Here is a 19,921-nt window from a genome sequence, read left to right as displayed (position 1 = left end):
TCCTCTGCCTGCTCCTCCTGTACTGCGCATACATCCTGGTATTGTGACCTCGGCTCCCACCTGACTACTCTCTTAGCACTCCTCTTGTACTTCGCTACTCTCCTGGTATTTGACCCCGGCTTCTCCTGACCATTCTTTGCTTAATCCGTTGTACTGCGTAGCTCTCTTGGTTCTGACCCGGTCCGTTCATGTTCCGTATTTTGTCTTGTCTGTCTTCCCTGCACATATCCTAAGTTAGGGATTGCCGTCCAGTTGTCCCCTGTCATCAGGACTCGTGAGGCAAGTAGGCATGGCCAGGGGTGAGGGCGGAGCGCAGTGGTCACTACCCTTCCCCCTGTGTGTGTGTGGACGTGACCGTTACAGAGGCGTTCACCTGTCTGGTAGGCATACCAGTTTATAATACTCAAACCAATGAGAGATCCTCTTTAAAGAAAGCTGTAGAACTCTCTATAAGCTCCCCATAGTGGTGGCCGCTGGAAAACACCTTGGATTTATGCCTGGAACAGAAGTTGTTCAGAGTGGGACAAAATGGTGTTCATATGGTCTGCCTCCATGGTTCGTATGCTATATCTGTCAACAACACTGCTGCCAAACTCTCTTTAATTACTCGTAACGATGAAAGGTAACAAAATCCATATGGTTAGAAAGACTTCAAAACCTACATCTGATCCAATGACAAAGGTGCATATAGGACCGAATGCAAACTAGCCCTGAGCTCACCATCAGATTTGTCTACTACTACTCAGCATTGCCTGTACTGGAGACTATTCATAAATAACTTTTCCAGGTGCCGCTCAGCTCCTTCGAGAGACAGCATGGTATGATCCAACCCAGCCATCTCAGCAATTGAAGGACTCTGCTCGTTGGGGCTCTTTCATATGGAGGGATCAGCCTGTCCTTGGTAAAGAATATGGTAGGTAAAAATGAGATGAAAAAAGAAAGCAAATTATGATACATGTTAAGATCCTACAAAAACAAAGACAATAACAACTCTGTGGATAATATATTTGTTTTGTTTAATCTGTGCTATAACAAAAATTATGTGCATGTCAATTAGATGCATGGAATAGCCATAGTTTTATATTTTCAAATATCAATGTTATGCCATTATTGTATCTTCAAAAGCTGTATAAGGAATATACATTAAAGGGGTTGTCCTAGTTATTTTAAGCAAACGTAAGGGGTTTTCAACTCACTTCCTTCATCTACAGTGGCCCTGTTCTCCTAGTTAGCCGTGTCACATGACCTGTGATGTCAGCTTCTTTTAATGCTCTGATGACGTTCCGTGCACAAGCCTGAGGGAGCAGGTCTGTCTCTGTGCACAGAACCTAACTGACCGATCTGCTGGCTGAGCTGTCTGCCGTGTCTCCTCTCCCACTGGATTCTTTTGCGCAGTTTAATTCCTTCTAATATAAGCAGCACAGATTCAGGGCTGGAGGCCCTGCCTCAGGCAGACCTCCCAAGTGCCCCTCTTTTGAAGGGACAGTCCCTATTTTTGACCCAAGTCCCTCTGTCCCTCTTTGTTCCATAAATGTCCCTCTTTTTGTTCTGAGGTAAAGATTTGCATTATTGCATCTACAATATTGATCCAGAAAGTGCTTAGTGTATTTAGTGTATTTCATTATTTGATACGATTTGGGTTTTAGAAATTTCTATATTCAGATAATTTCTGCGCTAGTGTAAAAGAAAACCATTGAAATGTATAGATATGCAGGAAAAATTGAACTTTCATAGAATGAACCATAAGTGTTCCTCTTTGACCGTCCAAAAAGTTGGGAGGTATGACCTCAGGTACTGAGCAGCTGCAAGGCTTCCTCTTCTCCAGGCACTGAGGAGATAAGTGATAGGCACAGGATGAAGCAAACACAGAGCTGACAGAGACTGCAGGAGTTCTCTCTTCTGTACTCTTCTGATGGCTGTGAGGAAGTGTCTGCAGAGCATTGCACAAGAACAGGTAGAAGGAAGATCCTGTGTGTATCAGTAGTGTTATTGTACTGTAGAGCTGATACATATAGTCTCACACATACAATACGCGTTCCCCAGCAGTCAAACTGCAGGCAGGGCAGCAATTTAATTCACTCCCTTTGCAAAGCAGGGAGAGGGGAAAGGCAGTCTTTGTTGACACCCATAAATATTAATGAGGGGAAAAAAAAAACCACAGCTCTACAACTGCATGTAAATGAAGAAAGAAGGTCTCGGAGACAAATGGAGTTCCATTTGCCGGCGGTTTTTGCCGGCGAATGAGTACTATGGCATCTCCAGGGTTAAGATACTCAGAGCAATGTCCACACAGTGTGTTACCAATTATACTAGTAATTGATGCAGCAAACGAAAGGGTGTGTCAATGTGTGTGGCAACCTATGGAGTTGGAGACTCCTTCCCCGTTGCGGGGGGGGGAGTGATCTCCAACCCCTTTAAATAGAAAGGCCACACTTGGCATAGTGTTACGACTAAGGGTGCCAACCCGAAACGCGTCAACGTCATGCCATGTAGGAGGTGGTGATGTCTGTCAACTTCATGTGAATAATAAAGAAGAGCTGATAGAGGAACTCCATTTGTCTCCGAGACCTTCTTTCTTCATTTACCTGCAGCCTGCTATGGGAACACTCCCCTAGGGCCTCTGGAGCCGGGACTATACATTCTACCTGAGAGGTGAGCTGGATTAAGTTTTCTTATATCTCTACAACTGCATGTCAACAAAGGGCCAGAACAGAACTAGGGACATGAGGAAATAGTTTTTTTTTTTTGCATGTAATCGCTCATGTGTGCCAGGCTGCCCAGAGGCAACGAAAAGCTGTCCTCTGTGGGAGGTGTATCGTCTGTGTCCTCTGTATCCCTCCAGCCACACACCAGTGATGGCCATGAGTTGCTCTGAACATGGTTCCTCCTCCTCCATCTCCTCCTCCTCATCCTCCACCTTGTCATCCTCCAGAACTGTGCCCTGGCTGGACAATTGTGTACCTGGCGTTTGTGGGTGCAGGAACCCACCCTCGGAGCCACTTGTGAATGAATGGCCGGAAACCCTATGAAATGATCCCTCTTCCTCCTCCTCCTCCTGTGCCACATCCTCTTTCATCATCGCCAGCAGCGTTTTTTCAAGGAGGCATAAAAGTGGGATAAGAACGCTGAGAACGGCGTTATCGGCACTGGCCATGTTGGTGGAGTACTCGAAACAGCGCAACAAGGAACACAGGTCTCGCATGGAGGCCCAGTCATTGGTGGTGAAGTGGTGCTGTTCCGCAGAGCGACTCACCCATGCATGCTGCAGCTGAAACTCCACTATAACCTGCTGCTGCTCGCACAGTTTGGCCAGCATGTGCAAGGAGGAGTTCCACCTTGTGGGCACGTCGCATATGAGACGGGCAGGCAAGCAGCAGCAGGGTGAGAACGGCGAAAGCGCGCACAGACGGCCCGCACTTTATGCAGCAGCTCTGACATATCGGGGTAATTTTTAAGGAATCTCTGCACCACCAAATTCAGCACATGCGCCAGGCAAGGGATGTGCGTCAAACCGGCTAGCCCCAGAACTGCTACGAGATTTCGCCCATTATCGCACTCCACCAGGCCGGGCTTGAGGCTCACTGTCACCAACCACTCATCGGTCTGTTGTTCAAGGCCCGTCCACAGCTCCTGCGCGGTGTGGGGTTTGTCCCCCAAACAGATAAGTTTTAAAACTGCCTGCTGTCGTTTACCCCTGGCTGTGCTGAAGTTGGTGGTGAAGGTGTTACGCTGACCGGATGAGGAGCCGGTAGAGGATGAGGAAGCGGAGTAGCAGGAGGAAGCAACAGGGGGCAAACTGAAGCGCCTTGCAATCCTCGCTGGTGGAAGGACATGCGGCAAACTGCTATCCAACTCAGGCCCAGCCGCCACTGCATTTACCCAGTGTGCTGTTATGGAGATATAATGTCCCTGACCATGCTTACTGGTCCACGTATCCGTAGTGAGGTGCACCTTGCCACAGATGGCGTTGCGCAGTGCACACCTGATTTTGTCCCCCACTTGGTTGTGCAGGGAAGGGATGGCACGCCTGGAAAAGTAGTGGCGGCTGGGCACGACGTACTGTGGGACAGCCACCGCCATAAGGCTTTTAAAACTCTCCGTCTCCACCAGACGGAATGACAGCATTTCAAAGGCCAGTAATTTTGAAATGCTGGCATTCAGGTCCAGGGATCGCGGGTGGGTAGGGGGGGTACTTCGTGGGACATTGTGGAGATGCTTGGTGACCCAGATGGTGGTGTTGCTGGCAGATCCTCTGTTTGCGGGATGGCAGGTGGCACTGTTGTAGTGACCTCACGGACTAAGCGTGGGCACTACACGAGGGTCAATTGGGGTGTGCGTGACTTCTCTTCACAAGGGACAGGAGTGTCATTTTCAACTGTGCATATGTTATGTGAATTGTAAAGTATTGTTGTTTGTATATGTAATGTTTTTCCCTGTATTATGTAGTATCAGGCCTAGTCTCTGTAGTTAGTCATCCTAGACGCTAGAGGGAGCTAGAGTTGCCTTAAGTATAAGTATTCAGGTCCAGACAGGGAAAGGGAGTCAGCTCGGGGTTCGGAGTCTGCAGAGACCAGTCAGAGCCTTCTCCTGACATGCAGCTGGACAGCCCAGGCTGTTAGCTGTAACCAGGGGGCTAGTAGAGGGATCCTAGCCTACCTGTGGATAAAGAGAGCCTAGGTTAGCTCTGAAGACACCCCAGTAGCAGGATAACGCCTCCTGGGGAAAACCAGCAGTTATCCTCCCTTCCATTCCAGTCAACACCAGGTCAGATAAGTACCATGATGGACAGAGTTATATAGAATGCAGCAAGTGCGATCTTGGAGAAGGAACGATATACCAAGGATAAAAAGCCAGCATCTAGGCATCCGGGCCTTGGGATCCAGCCAGCTAGAATAGCTGAAGGGGATAGAGCAGGGTTGCACTGTAAAGCAATCATCATTGTGTTCCTCCAAGTATCTTGCCTGTTTATTTCCTGCCACCATCTGAAGTCTACCTGTATGTGTAAAGTTTGCACTGTGAGTTTCCAGTAAAAAGACATTTGGTTTATCTACTGATTCCTCCATTATTCCATCTGTTACTACACGGTGTGCCACCGTTCAATTGGCACTGGCGTCACGAACCTTAAAGGGACCTTGCCCCCCAGGCACATAAAACCTTGCCCCCCAGGCACATAAAACACCTGCAACATCCAGGGCACCTCACCCAACATCAGGCCTGGTCCCTAAATACAGAGTGTGCCCCAGAGGACTTTTGTGCCAGCCTCTCCTTCACTGCCGTATGCCTGCCCAGGGTTTCCATACATAACTGTGAGTAACTCTCGCTTGCCATTGACCGTGACCTCACATTCGCAATACCCTGCAGGTCTGGCGTACCGCACTGTCACTCCAGAGGTGGATGAAGAGACTGAGACTGCAGCAGAAGAGGAAGCAGGAGGAGCCAGAGACCTGGTTTTTGAGGTGTTTACTCCACTGCAGCTCGTGCTTTGCACTTAGATGCCTGGTCATGCAGGTTGTGCTCAGGTTGAGAACGTTTATGCCTCGCTTCAGGCTCTGATTGCACAGCATGCAAACCACTCGTGTCTTGTCGTCAGCACATTGTCTGAAGAACTGCCACGCCAGGGAACTCCTTGGAGCTGGCTTTGGTGTGCTAGGTCCCTTTCTGCGGTGGGCAGTAGCAGGCATACTGTCTAGGGGACGGCCGCTCTGCTTTTGTACCCTGCTCCCTCTTCTGCTGTGCTGGTGGCTCTGTGCGACCACGGCCTCTTCCTCCGAACTACACAGGTCACTTGCATGACCTTGATTTCATGTGAGGTCAAGGACCTCATCGTCCTCCACATCATCTTCCACCCAGTCTTCACCCCTGCCCTCCTTGTCGGTCTGCACACTTTCAAAAGCCCCAGCAGTTGGCACCTGTGTTTCGTCATCATCCGAGACGTGCTGCGATGGTCCTCCCATGTACTCATCTTGAAACATAAGGGATTGGGCATCGGTGCACTGAATCTCTTCCACTTCTGGGGCAGGGCTAGGTGGATGGCCCTGGGAAACCCTGCTAACAGAGTCATCAAAAATCAGAAGAGACTGCTGCATGACTTGGGGCTCAGACAGCTTGGCTGATTTGCAAGGGGGTGAGGTGAAAGACTGATGGACTGCAGGTGCCAACTCTGATCTTTCAGCAGGAGACTGGGTGGGAGACAATGTGAAGGAACAGGAGGCACTGTCAGCAACCCAATCTAGTATCGCCTGTACTTGTTCTGGCTTCACCATTCGTAGAGCCGCATTAGGCCCGACCAAATACCGCTGCAGGTTCTGTCGCCTACTCGCACCTTAGGAAGGTGTTTCACTTGTGCGTGTAGCTGGCACAGATCGACCACGTCCTCTCCCTGCAACAGGAGCTCCACCAGCAGCACCACGACCGGGGCCACGTCCCTTATTTGACGCTCTCCTCATATTTCTCAAATTTAGGATCTTGCCCAAAATGGGTGTTTTTCTAATAGCAGAATAGAACAACAGTATCTAAATGGTGTATCTCACACGTACAGATGCAGACTAGGCGCAATTTAAGATTTTTGCTTAAAATGGGTGTTTTTCTAATAGCAGAATAGAATAACAGTATCTAAAGGGTGTATCTCACAATGACATATGCAGCAAAGGCTGCAAAATTTAGTTTTTTGCTCAAAATGGTTTTTTTTTGTAATAGCAGACTAGAACAACAGTATCTAAAGGGTGTATCTCACACATACAGATGCAGACTGGGTGTTTTTTTAATAGCAGAATAGAACAACAGTATCTAAAGGGTGTATCTCACACGTACAGATGCAGACTAGGCCGCAATTTAAGATTTTTGCCCCAAATGGGTGTTTTTCTAATAGCAGAATAGAACCACAGTATCTAAAGGGTGTATCTCACAATGACATATGCAGCACAAGGCTGCAAAATTAATTTTTTTGCCCTAAATGTTTTTTTTTTTTAAATAGCAGAATAGAATAACAGTATCTAAAGGGTGTATCACACAATGACATATGCAGCAAGGGCTGTAAAATTAAGTTTTTTGCCCTAAATGGGTGTTTTTCTAATAGCAGAATAGAACTACAGTATCTAAATGGTGTATCTCACACGTACAGATGTAGACTAGGCCGCAATTTAAGATTTTTGCCCAAAATGGGTGTTATTTTAATGGCAGAATAGAAAAACAGTATCTAAAGAGTGCATCTCACACGTACAGATGCAGACTAGGCCGCAAATTAAGATTTTTGCCCAAAATGGGTGTTTTTTTAATAGCAGAATAGAACAACAGTATCTTAAGGGTGTATCTCACAATTACAGATGCAGCAAAGGCTGCAATATTAAGTATTTTGCCCAAAAAGGGTGTTTTTTTACTAACAGAATATGACAGCAGTATATAACGCTTGAATTTCACACGTGCAGATGCAGCAAGGGCTGTAAAATTGTATATTTTGCCCAAAAAGGGTGTTTTTTAAAACCCAGAAAATTATAGCTGTATTCATAGCTTAAATTGCACACTGACTAATGCTGCAAAGGCACCAGATGTAGGATATTGCCAAAAAAGGGTGTTTTTTTAAAACCAGATTATTATTGCAGTATTTCAAGCTTGGATTTGAATGTCACAAAAGCACAGATGCAGTGCTGGTGCACTGAGCTTGCATAAAATGGCCGCCCCCGCCCACCTAACTAACGGACGTATAAAAGTTATTTTTCTCTGTCACTGGGCTCAGGGCAGGGTAAAAAGATTGTACTGCAGCCACACAACAAAATCTATGTAGATCGCTGAGTTCAATTGGAGTTCTGATTAAAGATTCTGTCCTATTCTCTCCCTCACAGCAGCAGCATCCTATCTCTACACTAAGCACAGCAGAGTGACGTGCAGCGCTACCTGACTCCAGCTTATATAGAGGCTGGGTCACATGCTGCACTGGCCAATCACAGACATGCCATTAGTAGGCATGGTTGTGATGGCTTCTAAGGGCACACAGTTAAACGCTTGTTGATTGGCTGCTCTGCAGCCTTTCAAAAAGCGCCAAGAAATCGCCGAACACCGAACCTTTACAGAAAGGTTCGGGTCCGGGGTCCAAAAATCCTAAAGTTCGGTACGAACCCGAACTTTGCAGTTCGGGTTCGCTCAACCCTACTCTTTAATACTCCCCCATCAATGGCCCCTACAACACAACCCCCCTTACCCTCCATCAGTTGGACCTCAGATCAGCTCTCAAGGTAACGGGCCCCCTATAACACACTCCCTTTCTCCATGCTCATGCACATGAAAGTATTTTCTTTCTGTGTCGGTTATGTTTTTTTTTTTTTTTGCAGACCGTATGCGGAACCATTTGTTTAAATCGGTCTGCAAAAAAAACGAAGTTACTCCATGAGCATTCCGTTTCCGTATGTCAATATTTCCGTTCCGTCCGCATTACGGACAAGGATAGTACTGTTCTATTAGGGGCCAGCTGTTCCATTCCGCAAAATACTGAATGCACACGGATGTCATCCTTATTTTTTGCAGATCTGTTTTTTGCGGATCACAAAATACATATGGTCGTGTGCATGAGCCCTAAGAAAAAATAAATGAAATGTACCTCACCTGTTCCGGAAGCTGCTGGCACTCTGGAGATCCAGTGCGCTCCTCTTGCAGCTCTGTACTGACCTGATGTTGCTCAGCATAACGTTGCTCAGCATGAAGTCACAGTGAGTGCTTGTGCGCACTATGTCCTCATGCTGAATACTGAGACAATGTAGGGGTGTGGAGTGGTTATGGTCCACTGTTTTCTGGTACTTCTTGGTGCAAAGACATGACCTCAAGAGGTTATGAATAAATCCTTTATTGTTTGTGTATGACAACGCGTTTCAGAGTTGTAGACTCTCCTTTTTCAAGTCTGAATTCAAACAACGATGTCCTCTGTGCAGACAGCCATTCATGCTGAATACTGTCAGGACTCAGCACAGTGTGGCACCCAGAGCAGTAGACCAGGGAGTGGTGAGTAATAACCGCCCTAGCAGTGCTGCGCTCACCGCTCTCCCGCCTCTTGTACAAACTGTCAGTTTAAAAAAAAATGCACATTAAAATAACGTTTAGGTGCATCTCCCCTTGAGAATCCCAAACATTCCTCCCTATTTAAAAAAATCCCTGTCAAAGATTTTTCAAGATGATAAGTTAAGGAACACAGCAAGGTAGAGGAATCGGAGAGAGTGGGAGATGTTACCTGCAGTCCTAAGTAACACCCCAGATAACCCATCGTAGATGCTACTTGACATTGGCCCCCTCCCTCATAACCCACACTCTTACTGGGAGGAAGGGAGATAAAAGTGGAATTCTGACAGGGGTATGTTCGTGAGGATGGACATGCAGAGCTTCCTTAAAGGGAGATTCCCTTTAAGGAAGCTCTGCATGTCCATCCTCACGAACATACCCCTGTCAGAACTCCACTTTTATCTCCCTTCCTCCCAGTAAGGGTCTATTCACACGTCAGCATTTTTACGTTTCCAGATAAACTTTCATTTTTTTTGCGGATCCGTTTTTCAGTGCAACCTTCCATTTTTTTTACTAAAGTGCTTCCGAATCCGTTCCGTGTTTCCGTTATTCAGTTTTTTTTCATCCATTTTCCTGTCAACGGATCCGCAAAATCGGATGACATTCGGATGGTTTTGTGCATGTTATCCGCATTTATGCGGATCCATTGACATGAATGGACAACGGACCCGAAAACCGGACAGAAAGTAGGACAAGCTTAATTTTTTTTCAGGATCCGCATACTCGAAAATAGGAAAACGGAACGGATTCCGTGATTCGGACAGCACTATGATTGGTGTCCGCATTTTTGCAGAGGCAATTGAAATGAATGGATCCGAAAAAACGTTCCGATTTAATTCGGAACGGAAACGGAGTGTTATAACGGACGTTTGAATGGACCCTAAGAGTGTGGGTTATGAGGGAGGGGGCCAATGTCAAGTAGCATCTCATTCAAGTGTATCTAATGAATGGCAATGCATTCTAGTTCATTTTATGCCCACTTCTTCCTCTGTGATGTCACTATCTGGCCACACTGCGTACCAGGACCAGGAGTTGTGGTCAGATCGTAACATCGCAGAGGAGGGGGCGGACATAATTGTGCAAGAGGCAGCACCCTAGGCACTGGACCTCTTAGTGGCAAATATAGCTCTGTCCCTAGTAAGATGTGCTGAGAAACATGGTGGCTTATTTATGTTCTTCAACATGGATACTAGAACCCAGAGTGTTTTATATCAAACATCTTTCATATGTAGTATCTATGTACTGTACTTCTTGATCGTGTTATTATGGTTAACTACCAGAAATTTCACTCAGAAGAGGATGGATGGATGAGACGGGTGCTCTTTGACTCACAGTTCCTTAATATGGTACAGTCCTGATCAAAGGTTTAAGACCACTTGAAAAATGGCAAAAAATCATTTTACATTGTTGGATCTTAACAAGGTTCCAAGTAGAGCTTCAACATGCAACAAGAAGAAATGAGAGTGAGACAGGGGCGTAACTAGAAGTGACTGGGCCCCACAGCAAATATTTGTAAGGGCCCCTCCAGCGCGCTTCGCACCTCCCTCCTCCTGTGTAAACCCCACTCCTTTGGCACAGTGTAGCGGTATACTGTAAATTGTGTGGCAGAGTGGATGCTATATGTGTATAACATAAACATATTTCATATGAAAACTTAGTTACTTGACCCTTGGGGATCTCGGACACCACTTCAACACTTGGCCGGGGGCTCGGCGGAGCTGATGTTGTGCTTTATCCTAATGAGAAAGATTTCATAATAAGGATTTGGAGAAGGGCCAGAGGGATAGCAGAGCAGAGAGAGGCTGGTGCTGCTACTAGGGGGTCATACCATGGGGTCATAATTAAGCCCACTATAATGCCCCCCCCCCAGTAGTAATAATTCTCCTTATAATGTGACAGTGCAAAAATACCCCCTTGTAATGCCCCCAGTTGAGCTAATGTCCCCATAGTGCCCCCATAATGTCCCAGTATAAAATACCCCTATATAGTGCCCCCAGTAAATTCCCCCATAGTGCTCCTCTCCCCCCTTCCTGCTAGTGCCCCCCATAATGTACCAGTATAAAATGCCCCATATATAGTGCCCCAGTAGATGCCCCTCAGTTTCCGGCCTCTGATAGGCTGCCGGCCTAGTGTCCCCCATAATGCCCCCCAATAATGTGCCAGTAAGTGTCCCCATAGATGCCCCCCCATCATGTGCCAGTATCAAGTGCCTCTCTCCTCCCCCCCACATGTCCCAGTATCATAGTGCCACCCCCCCCCCAATGTGCAAGTATCAAGGGCCTCTCTCCTTCCCACCCCCCATGTGCCAGTTTCATAGTGCCAAACCCCCCCACGTGCCAGTATCAAGTGCCTCTCTCTTCCCCCCCATGTCCCAGTATCATAGTGCCATCTCCCCCCCAAAAAAGTGGCAGTATCAAGTGCCTCCCCCCCATGTGCCAGTATCATAGTGCCAAACCCACCCATGTGCCAGTTTCAAGTGCCAAACCCCCCCACATGCCAGTATAAAGTGCCTCTCTCCTCCCCCCCATGTCCCAGTATCATAGTGGCATCTCCCCCCCCCCCCCCAATGTGCCAGTATCAAGTGCCTCTCTCCTTCCCACCCCCCATGTGCCAGTATCATAGTGCCAAACCCCCCATGTGCCAGTATTAAGTGCCTCTCTCTTCCCCCCATGTCCCAGTATCATAGTGCCATCTTCCCCCCCAAAAAAGTGCCAGTATCAAGTGCCTCTCTCCCCCCATGTGCCAGTATCATAGTGCCAAACCCACCCATGTGCCAGTATCAAGTGCCAACCCCCTCCCACACATGCCAGTATCAAGTGCCTCTCTCCTCCCCCCCCATGTCCCAGTATCATAGTGCCATCTCCCCCCCCCACAAAAAAAGTGCCAGTATCAAGTGCCTCTCTCCCCCCCCCCCATGTGCCAGTATCAGGTGCCAACTCCTCTCCCCCCCATGTGCCAGTATCAGTTGCCTCTCTCCCCCCCCTCATGTGCCAGTATCAGGTGCCAACCCCCCTCCCCCCCAGGTGCCAGTATCAGGTGCCTCCCCCCCCCCCCATGTGCCAGTATCAGGTGCCAAACCCCTCCCCCCCAGGTGTCAGTATCAAGTGCCTCTCTCCCCCCCCTCCCAGGTGCCAGTATCAGGTGCCAACCCCCCTCCCCCCATGTGCCAGTATCAAGTGCCTCCCGCTCCCCCCATGGCAGTAACAATCGGGTATTAAAAAAAATAAATAAACACTTCTACTTACCTCCATGTCAGCAATGCGATGCAGCCTCTTCCTGTGTCCCGCCCTGTATTGTGTCCCGCCCTGTATGTCCATATATGGAGTCAGTGCTTGTATTTCAGAAATGTTTCTGCTGGGATTTGAACCCACGACCTTCTGTATCAGAGGTAAAGCACTTAAGAGCTGCCTTGCTGCTGACTGAAAAAATATGAGACTTCTACTGTTATAGCTGGCTAAGTGTACATCTATACACATGACAGCTGCTCATATATAGAGATATAGCAGAGCTGAGTGTGCTAGGACAGCTGTCATATACAGATATAGCAGTGCTGGGTGTGTTGGGGCAGCTGTCATGTGTATAGATGTACACTTAGTCAGCTATAACAGTAGAAGTCTCATATTTTTTCAAGCAGTTGCAATGCAGCCTTTATGGTTGTGTGGGTAAATGCTTTGCCTCTGATACATTGGAGGTTGTGGGTTCGAATCCCAGACACATCAGGAGACTTTAGGAGACAGTAAGATTAGATCACATTAGCGAGGGGGCCTGGTCCGCTGCCGCTGCTGCTGTGAAGGGGCCCTGAACATTAAAGGGTTTCTGTCACCCCACTAAAGTGATTTATTTTTTTTGGGCTAGTTAACCACCTCCGGACCGCTGTACGCACAGACGCGTCCTGGAGGTGGTTGATTCATTCCGAGTGGACGCGCCGGCGCGTCCTCTCGCGATGGCCGAGATTTCCTGTGAACGCGCGCACACAGGCGCGCGCGCTCACAGGAACGGAAGGTAAGAAAGTGGATCTCCAGCCTGCCAGCGGCGATCGTTCGCTGGCAGGCTGGAGATGTGATTTTTTTAACCCCTAACAGGTATATTAGACGCTGTTATGATAACAGCGTCTAATATACCTGCTACCTGGTCCTCTGGTGGTCCCCTTTGTTTGGATCGACCACCAGAGGACACAGGTAGCTCAGTAATATGTTGCACCAAGCACCACACTACACTACACCCCCCCCCCCCCGTCACTTATTAACCCCTTATTCACCCTTGATCACCCCTGATCACCCCATATAGACTCCCTGATCACCCCCCTGTCATTGATTACCCCCCTGTCATTGATCACACCCCTGTCATTGATCACACCCCTGTAAAGCTCCATTCAGACGTCCGCATAATTTTTACGGATCCACTGATAGATGGATCGGATCCGCAAAACGCACACGGACGTCTGAATGGAACCTTACAGGGATGTGATCAATGACTGTGGTGATCACCCCATATAGACTCCCTGATCACCCCCCTGTCATTGATTACCCCCCTGTCATTGATCAACCCCCTGTAAAGCTCCATTCAGACGTCCGCATGATTTTTACGGATCCACTGATAGATGGATCGGATCCGCAAAACGCACGCGGACGTCTGAATGGAGCCTTACAGGGGCATGATCAATGACTGTGGTGATCACCCCATATAGACTCCCTGATCACCCCCCTGTCATTGATTACCCCCCTGTCATTGATCAACCCCCTGTAAAGCTCCATTCAGACGTCCGCATGATTTTTACGGATCCACTGATAAATGGATCGGATCCGCAAAACGCACATGGACGTCTGAATGGAGCCTTACAGGGGCATGATCAATGACTGTGGTGATCACCCCATATAGACTCCCTGATCACCCCCCTGTCATTGATTACCCCCCTGTCATTGATCAACCCCCTGTAAAGCTCCATTCAGACGTCCGCATGATTTTTACGGATCCACTGATAGATGGATCGTATCCGCAAAACGCACACGGACGTCTGAATGGAGCCTTACAGGGGCATGATCAATGACTGTGGTGATCACCCCATATAGACTCCCTGATCACCCCCCTGTCATTGATTACCCCCCTGTCATTGATCACCCCCCTGTAAAGCTCCATTCAGATGTCCGCATGATTTTTACGGATCCACTGATAGATGGATCGGATCCGCAAAACGCACACGGACGTCTGAATGGAGCCTTACAGGGGCGTGATCAATGACTGTGGTGATCACCCCATATAGACTCCCTGATCACCCCCCTGTCATTGATCACCCCCCCTGTCATTGATCACCCCCCTGTCATTGATCACCCCCCCTGTCATTGATCACCCACCCTGTCATTGATCACCCCTCTGTAAGGCTCCATTCAGACATTTTTTTGGCCCAAGTTAGCGGAAATTATTTTTTTTTTCTTACAAAGTCTCATATTCCACTAACTTGTGTCAAAAAATTAAATCTCACATGAACTCACCATACCCCTCACGGAATCCAAATGCGTAATATTTTTTAGACATTTATATTCCAGACTTCTTCTCACGCTTTAGGGCCCCTAGAATGCCAGGGCAGTATAAATAAACCACATGTGACCCCATTTCAGAAAGAAGACACCCCCAGGTATTCCATGAGGGGCATATTGAGTCCATGAAAGATTTAAATTTTTGTCCCAAGTTAGCGGAAAGGGAGCCTTTGTGAGAAAAAAATAAATAAAATCAATTTCCGCTAACTTGTGCCAAAAAAAAAAAAATTCTATGAACTCGCCATGCCCCTCATTGAATACCTTGGGGTGTCTTCTTTCCAAAATGGGGTCACATGTGGGGTATTTATACTGCCCTGGCATTCTAGGGGCCCTAAAGCGTGAGAAGAAGTCTGGGATCCAAATGTCTAAAAATGCCCTCATAAAAGGAATGTGGGCCCCTTTGCGCATTTAGGCTGCAAAAAAGTGTCACACATCTGGTATCGCCGTACTCAGGAGAAGTTGGGGAATGTGTTTTGGGGTGTCATTTTACATATACCCATGCTGGGTGAGAGAAATATCTTGGCAAAAGACAACTTTTCCCATTTTTTTTATACAAAGTTGGCATTTGACCAAGATATTTATCTTACCCAGCATGGGTATATGTAAAAAGACACCCCAAAACACATTCCTCAACTTCTCCTGAATACAGAGATACCAGATGTGTGACACTTTTTTGCAGCCTAGGTGGGCAAAGGGGCCCATATTCCAAAGAGCACCTTTCGGATTTCACTGGTCATTTTTTACAGAATTTGATTTCAAACTCCTTACCACACATTTGGGCCCCTAGAATGCCAGGGCAGTATAACTACCCCACAAGTGACCCCATTTTGGAAAGAAGACACCCCAAGGTATTCGCTGATGGGCATAGTGAGTTCATGGAAGTTTTTATTTTTTGTCACAAGTTAGTGGAATATGAGACTTTGTAAGAAAAAAATAAATAAAAAAAAATCATCATTTTCCACTAACTTGTGACAAAAAATAAAAAATTCTAGGAACTCGCCATGCCCCTCACGGAATACCTTGGGGTGTTTTCTTTCCAAAATGGGGTCACTTGTGGGGTAGTTATACTGCCCTGGCATTTTCCAGGGGCCCTAATGTGTGGTAAGTAGGTAAATGACCTGTGAAATCCGAAAGGTGCTCTTTGGAATGTGGGCCCCTTTGCTCACCTAGGCTGCAAAAAAGTGTCACACATGTGGTATCTCCGTACTCGGGAGAAGTTGGGGAATGTGTTTTGGGGTGTCATTTTACATATACCCATGCTGGGTGAGAGAAATATCTTGGCAAAAGACAACTTTTCCCATTTTTTTATACAAAGTTGGCATTTGACCAAGATATTTATCTCACCCAGCATGGGTATATGTAAAAAGACACCCCAAAACACATTCCTCAACTTCTCCTGAATACAGAGATACCAGATGTGTGACACTTTTTTGCAGCCTAGGTGGGCAAAGGGGCCCATATTCCAAAGAGCACCTTTCGGATTTCACTGGTCATTTTTTACAGAATTTGATTTCAAACTCCTTACCACACATTTGGGCCCCTAGAATGCCAGGGCAGTATAACTACCCCACAAGTGACCCCATTTTGGAAAGAAGAGACCCCAAGGTATTTCGTGATGGGCATAGTGAGTTCATAGAACTTTTTATTTTTTGTCACAAGTTAGTGGAATATGAGACTTTGTAAGAAAAAAAAAAATCATCATTTTCCGCTAACTTGTGACAAAAAATAAAAAGTTCTATGAACTCACTATGCCCATCAGCGAATACCTTAGGGTGTCTACTTTCCGAAATGGGGTCATTTGTGGGGTGTTTGTACTGTCTGGGCATTGTAGAACCTCAGGAAACATGACAGGTGCTCAGAAAGTCAGAGCTGCTTCAAAAAGCGGAAATTCACATTTTTGTACCATAGTTTGTAAACGCTATAACTTTTACCCAAACCATTTTTTTTTTTACCCAAACATTTTTTTTTTATCAAAGACATGTAGAACAATAAATTTAGAGCAAAATTTATATATGGATCTCGTTTTTTTTTGCAAAATTTTACAACGGAAAGTGAAAAATGTCATTTTTTTGCAAAAAAATCGTTAAATTTCGATTAATAACAAAAAAAGTAAAAATGTCAGCAGCAATGAAATACCACCAAATGAAAGCTCTATTAGTGAGAAGAAAAGGAGGTAAAATTCATTTGGGTGGTAAGTTGCATGACCGATCAATAAACGGTGAAAGTAGTGTAGGTTAGAAGTGTAAAAAGTGGCCTGGTCTTTCAGGGTGTTTAAGCACTGGGGGCTGAGGTGGTTAAATTAGTTATATAGCGATATATTAAAATATAATAGTGTTCCTTACTTTGATCCAGCAGTTTAGTCAAAAAACGAAGTTTTATCATATGCAAATTCGGTCTCTACCAGCAAGTAGGGCGTCTACTTGCTGGTAGCTGCTGCAGAAATCCGCCCCCTCCTCTTGTTGATTGACAGGGCCAGCCGGGATCTCCTCCTCCGGCCAGCCCTGTCGGCATTTCAAAAATCGCGCGCCCGTGTTGAATCTGCGCAGGCGCTCTGAGATGAGGAGGCTCGTCTCCTCAGAACCCCCTCAGTGCGCCTGCGCCAATGGCGTCTTCTATTTCGATGATGTCATCGGCGCAGGCGCACTGAGGGAGCTCTGAGGAGACGAGCCTCCTCATCTCAGAGCGCCTGCGCAGATTCAACACGGGCGCGCGATTTTTGAAATGCCGACAGGGCTGGCCGGAGGAGGAGATCCCGGCTGGCCCTGTCAATCAACAAGAGGAGGGGGCGGATTTCTGCAGCAGCTACCAGCAAGTAGACGCCCTACTTGCTGGTAGAGACCGAATTTGCATATGATAAAACTTCGTTTTTTGACTAAACTGCTGGATCAAAGTAAGGAACACTATTATATTTTAATATATCGCTATATAACTAATTTAACTAGCCCAAAAAAAAAAATCACTTTAGTGGGGTGACAGAAACCCTTTAAGACAAGAATCGATATTTAACTAACTTGAATATAAACTGTCACACACGCTGCCGGGGCGCCGGGCCCCGGGCCCCGAAGCAGCTGCTTCCCCTGCTTCCCCGGTAGTTACGCCACTGGAGTGAGACAAAACATTTTTTGAGCATTCAATTAATTAGTTAAATAACGACTAAACTGAAACAGGCTTTTTAGGACCACATGCCTTTAAAAGGCCAAATCTGTGCAAAGATGTGGATTCATTGTCATTTTCTGTCAGGTAGTCACATGTTGTGATGGCAAAGGCAAAAAAACTCTCCCTTTTTTAACGTGGTCGGGTTGTTGAACTGCATAAGCAGGGTCTCTCACAGCAGGCCATCGCTGCTGAGGTGGGACGCAGTAAGACAGTCATTTGGAATTTCTTAAATGATCCTGAGGGTTATGGAACAAAAAAGTCAAGTGGAAGACCCAAAAAAATTTCATCAGCACTGAGCCGGAGGATCCAATTGGCTGTCCGCCAAGACACTGGGCGATCCTCGACCCAAATTAAAGCCCTTACTGGTACTGACTGCAGCCCCATAACCATCAGACGGCATCTGAGACTGAAGGGCTTCAAAAACAAAAAACGTCTTCAAAGACCTCGTCTCCTTGAACGCCACAGAACTGTTCGTTTGGACTTTGCAAGAGAGCACCAAACATGGGACATTCAAAGGTGGAAGAAAGTTTTATTCTCTTTGGAGAAAAAATTTAACCTTGATGGTCCTGATGGTTTCCAACGTTACTGGCATGACAAGCAGATCCCACCTGAGATGTTTTCTACACGCCACAGTGGAGGGGGCGCCATAATGGTCTGGGGTGCTTTTTCCTTCAGTGGAACAATGGAGCTTCAGGAAGTGCAAGGGTGTCAAACGGCCGCTGGCTATGTCCAGATGTTGCAGAGAGCATTCCTCATAACTGAGGGCCCTTGTCTGTGTGGTAACGACTGGGTTTTTCAACAGGACAACGCTACAGTTCACAATGCCCACAGGACGAGGGACTTCTTCCAGGAGAATAACATCACTCTTTTGGCCCATCTTGCGTGTTCCCTTGATCTAAATCCAATTGAGAACCTTTGGGGATGGATAGCAAGGGAAGTTTACAAAAATGGACAACAGTTCCAGACAGTAGATGGCCTTCGTGCGTTCGTCTTCACCACTTGGAGAAATGTTCCCACTCACCTCATGGAAACGCTTGCATCAAGCATGCCGAAACGAATTTTTGAAGTGATAAACAATAACGGCGGAGCTACTCCTTACTGAGTTCATGTTTGGAAGTTGGATTTCTGTTTTGGCGGGGTTTAGTTTTTTTTTGGAGGTGTGGTCCTAAACTTTTGATCAGCTGAAAAACAGCCTGTTTCAGTTTAATTGTTGTTTTCATTAAATTGAATGCTCAAAAAATGTGTTCTCACTCCCATTTCTTCTTGTTGCATGTTGAAGCTCTACTTGGAACCTTGTTAAGATCCAGCCATGGTAAATATGATTTTTTGCCATTTTTCAAGTGGTCTTAAACTTTTGATCAGGACTGTATATGACAATGGGCTTTCTAAACCGGACAACCATTTTATTATGATCTATCTCCAATATCATAGTAATACCCAGCACCTACATGGCATATGCTTCACCTATTGCATATTGTGGCTTATGCCATTCTTGAACTTATTTGCAGTTTCTTCATCCTATTGTACTGTCAATTAAACCTGTGATTAATGAAAACTTTTTCTTTTCCAGTTGTAAACAGACACAAGTTTGGAGTTGAGAAGTGATCGTGTTCAAGTCATCATTGTGAACTACATGTAAAAACACTAATAAATTGTCAAGCAGTAAGAAATTTGTGCCTCGGGATATTTTTTTAAGTTTTGGACAGAAACATGGCTGTTAGTGAATGCACTACTTTATCAAACTCAAAGGAAAAATGCCATATTTTACCATTGTCATTTGTGTGCTAATATGACTCGTAGATAACCAATTAAATTTGTATCCACTCTACATAAAAATTAACTTTTTCCCTGACAAAATGCCAAAATTCTGTGGCATTTTACAGCCAAGTATAGGACATGTTCTATCTTTTGCAGAATGGACATATGAAAGCGGACAGCACATGGATGTCTTCTCTGTGCTTTCTGCCCATAATGAGTAGAACATGTCCTATTCTTGGCTACAACTGCAAACCACAGACCCACTGAAGTCAATTTGTCCACAAAAAAATTGAAGCAATACAGACGTCATCCATATTTTCCAGATCCACATTTGGAGGACCGCAAAATACATACTGTTGCATGAATAGGGGAGGTAATCTGTCACCAATGCCCTATCAAACTGTTGGCATGCACACATAGCTATGGTTCAC

The 19,921-nt window shown here is 46.3% G+C and overlaps 1 protein-coding gene across 1 annotated transcript in view; it reads left to right on the top strand.

Annotated features, from left to right (window-relative positions):
* Positions 1 to 19,404, top strand: part of C2H19orf71 (chromosome 2 C19orf71 homolog) — a 40,725-nt gene extending 21,321 nt beyond the window's left edge. The window contains exons 3-4 of the mRNA XM_040420441.1: positions 788 to 913; positions 19,303 to 19,404. Coding sequence (XP_040276375.1) covers positions 788 to 913; positions 19,303 to 19,337 — 161 coding nt within the window. The 3' untranslated portion in view covers positions 19,338 to 19,404. The remainder of the gene's footprint in view (positions 1 to 787; positions 914 to 19,302) is intronic.
* Positions 19,405 to 19,921: the final 517 nt, after the last annotated feature.

This window comes from Bufo bufo, chromosome 2 (assembly GCF_905171765.1).
Source record: "Bufo bufo chromosome 2, aBufBuf1.1, whole genome shotgun sequence".
In the NCBI taxonomy this organism is placed as follows: Eukaryota; Metazoa; Chordata; class Amphibia; order Anura; family Bufonidae; genus Bufo; species Bufo bufo.
The sequence above is the reverse complement of the archived record's forward strand: the minus strand, read 5'-3'. Positions and strand labels throughout refer to the sequence as shown.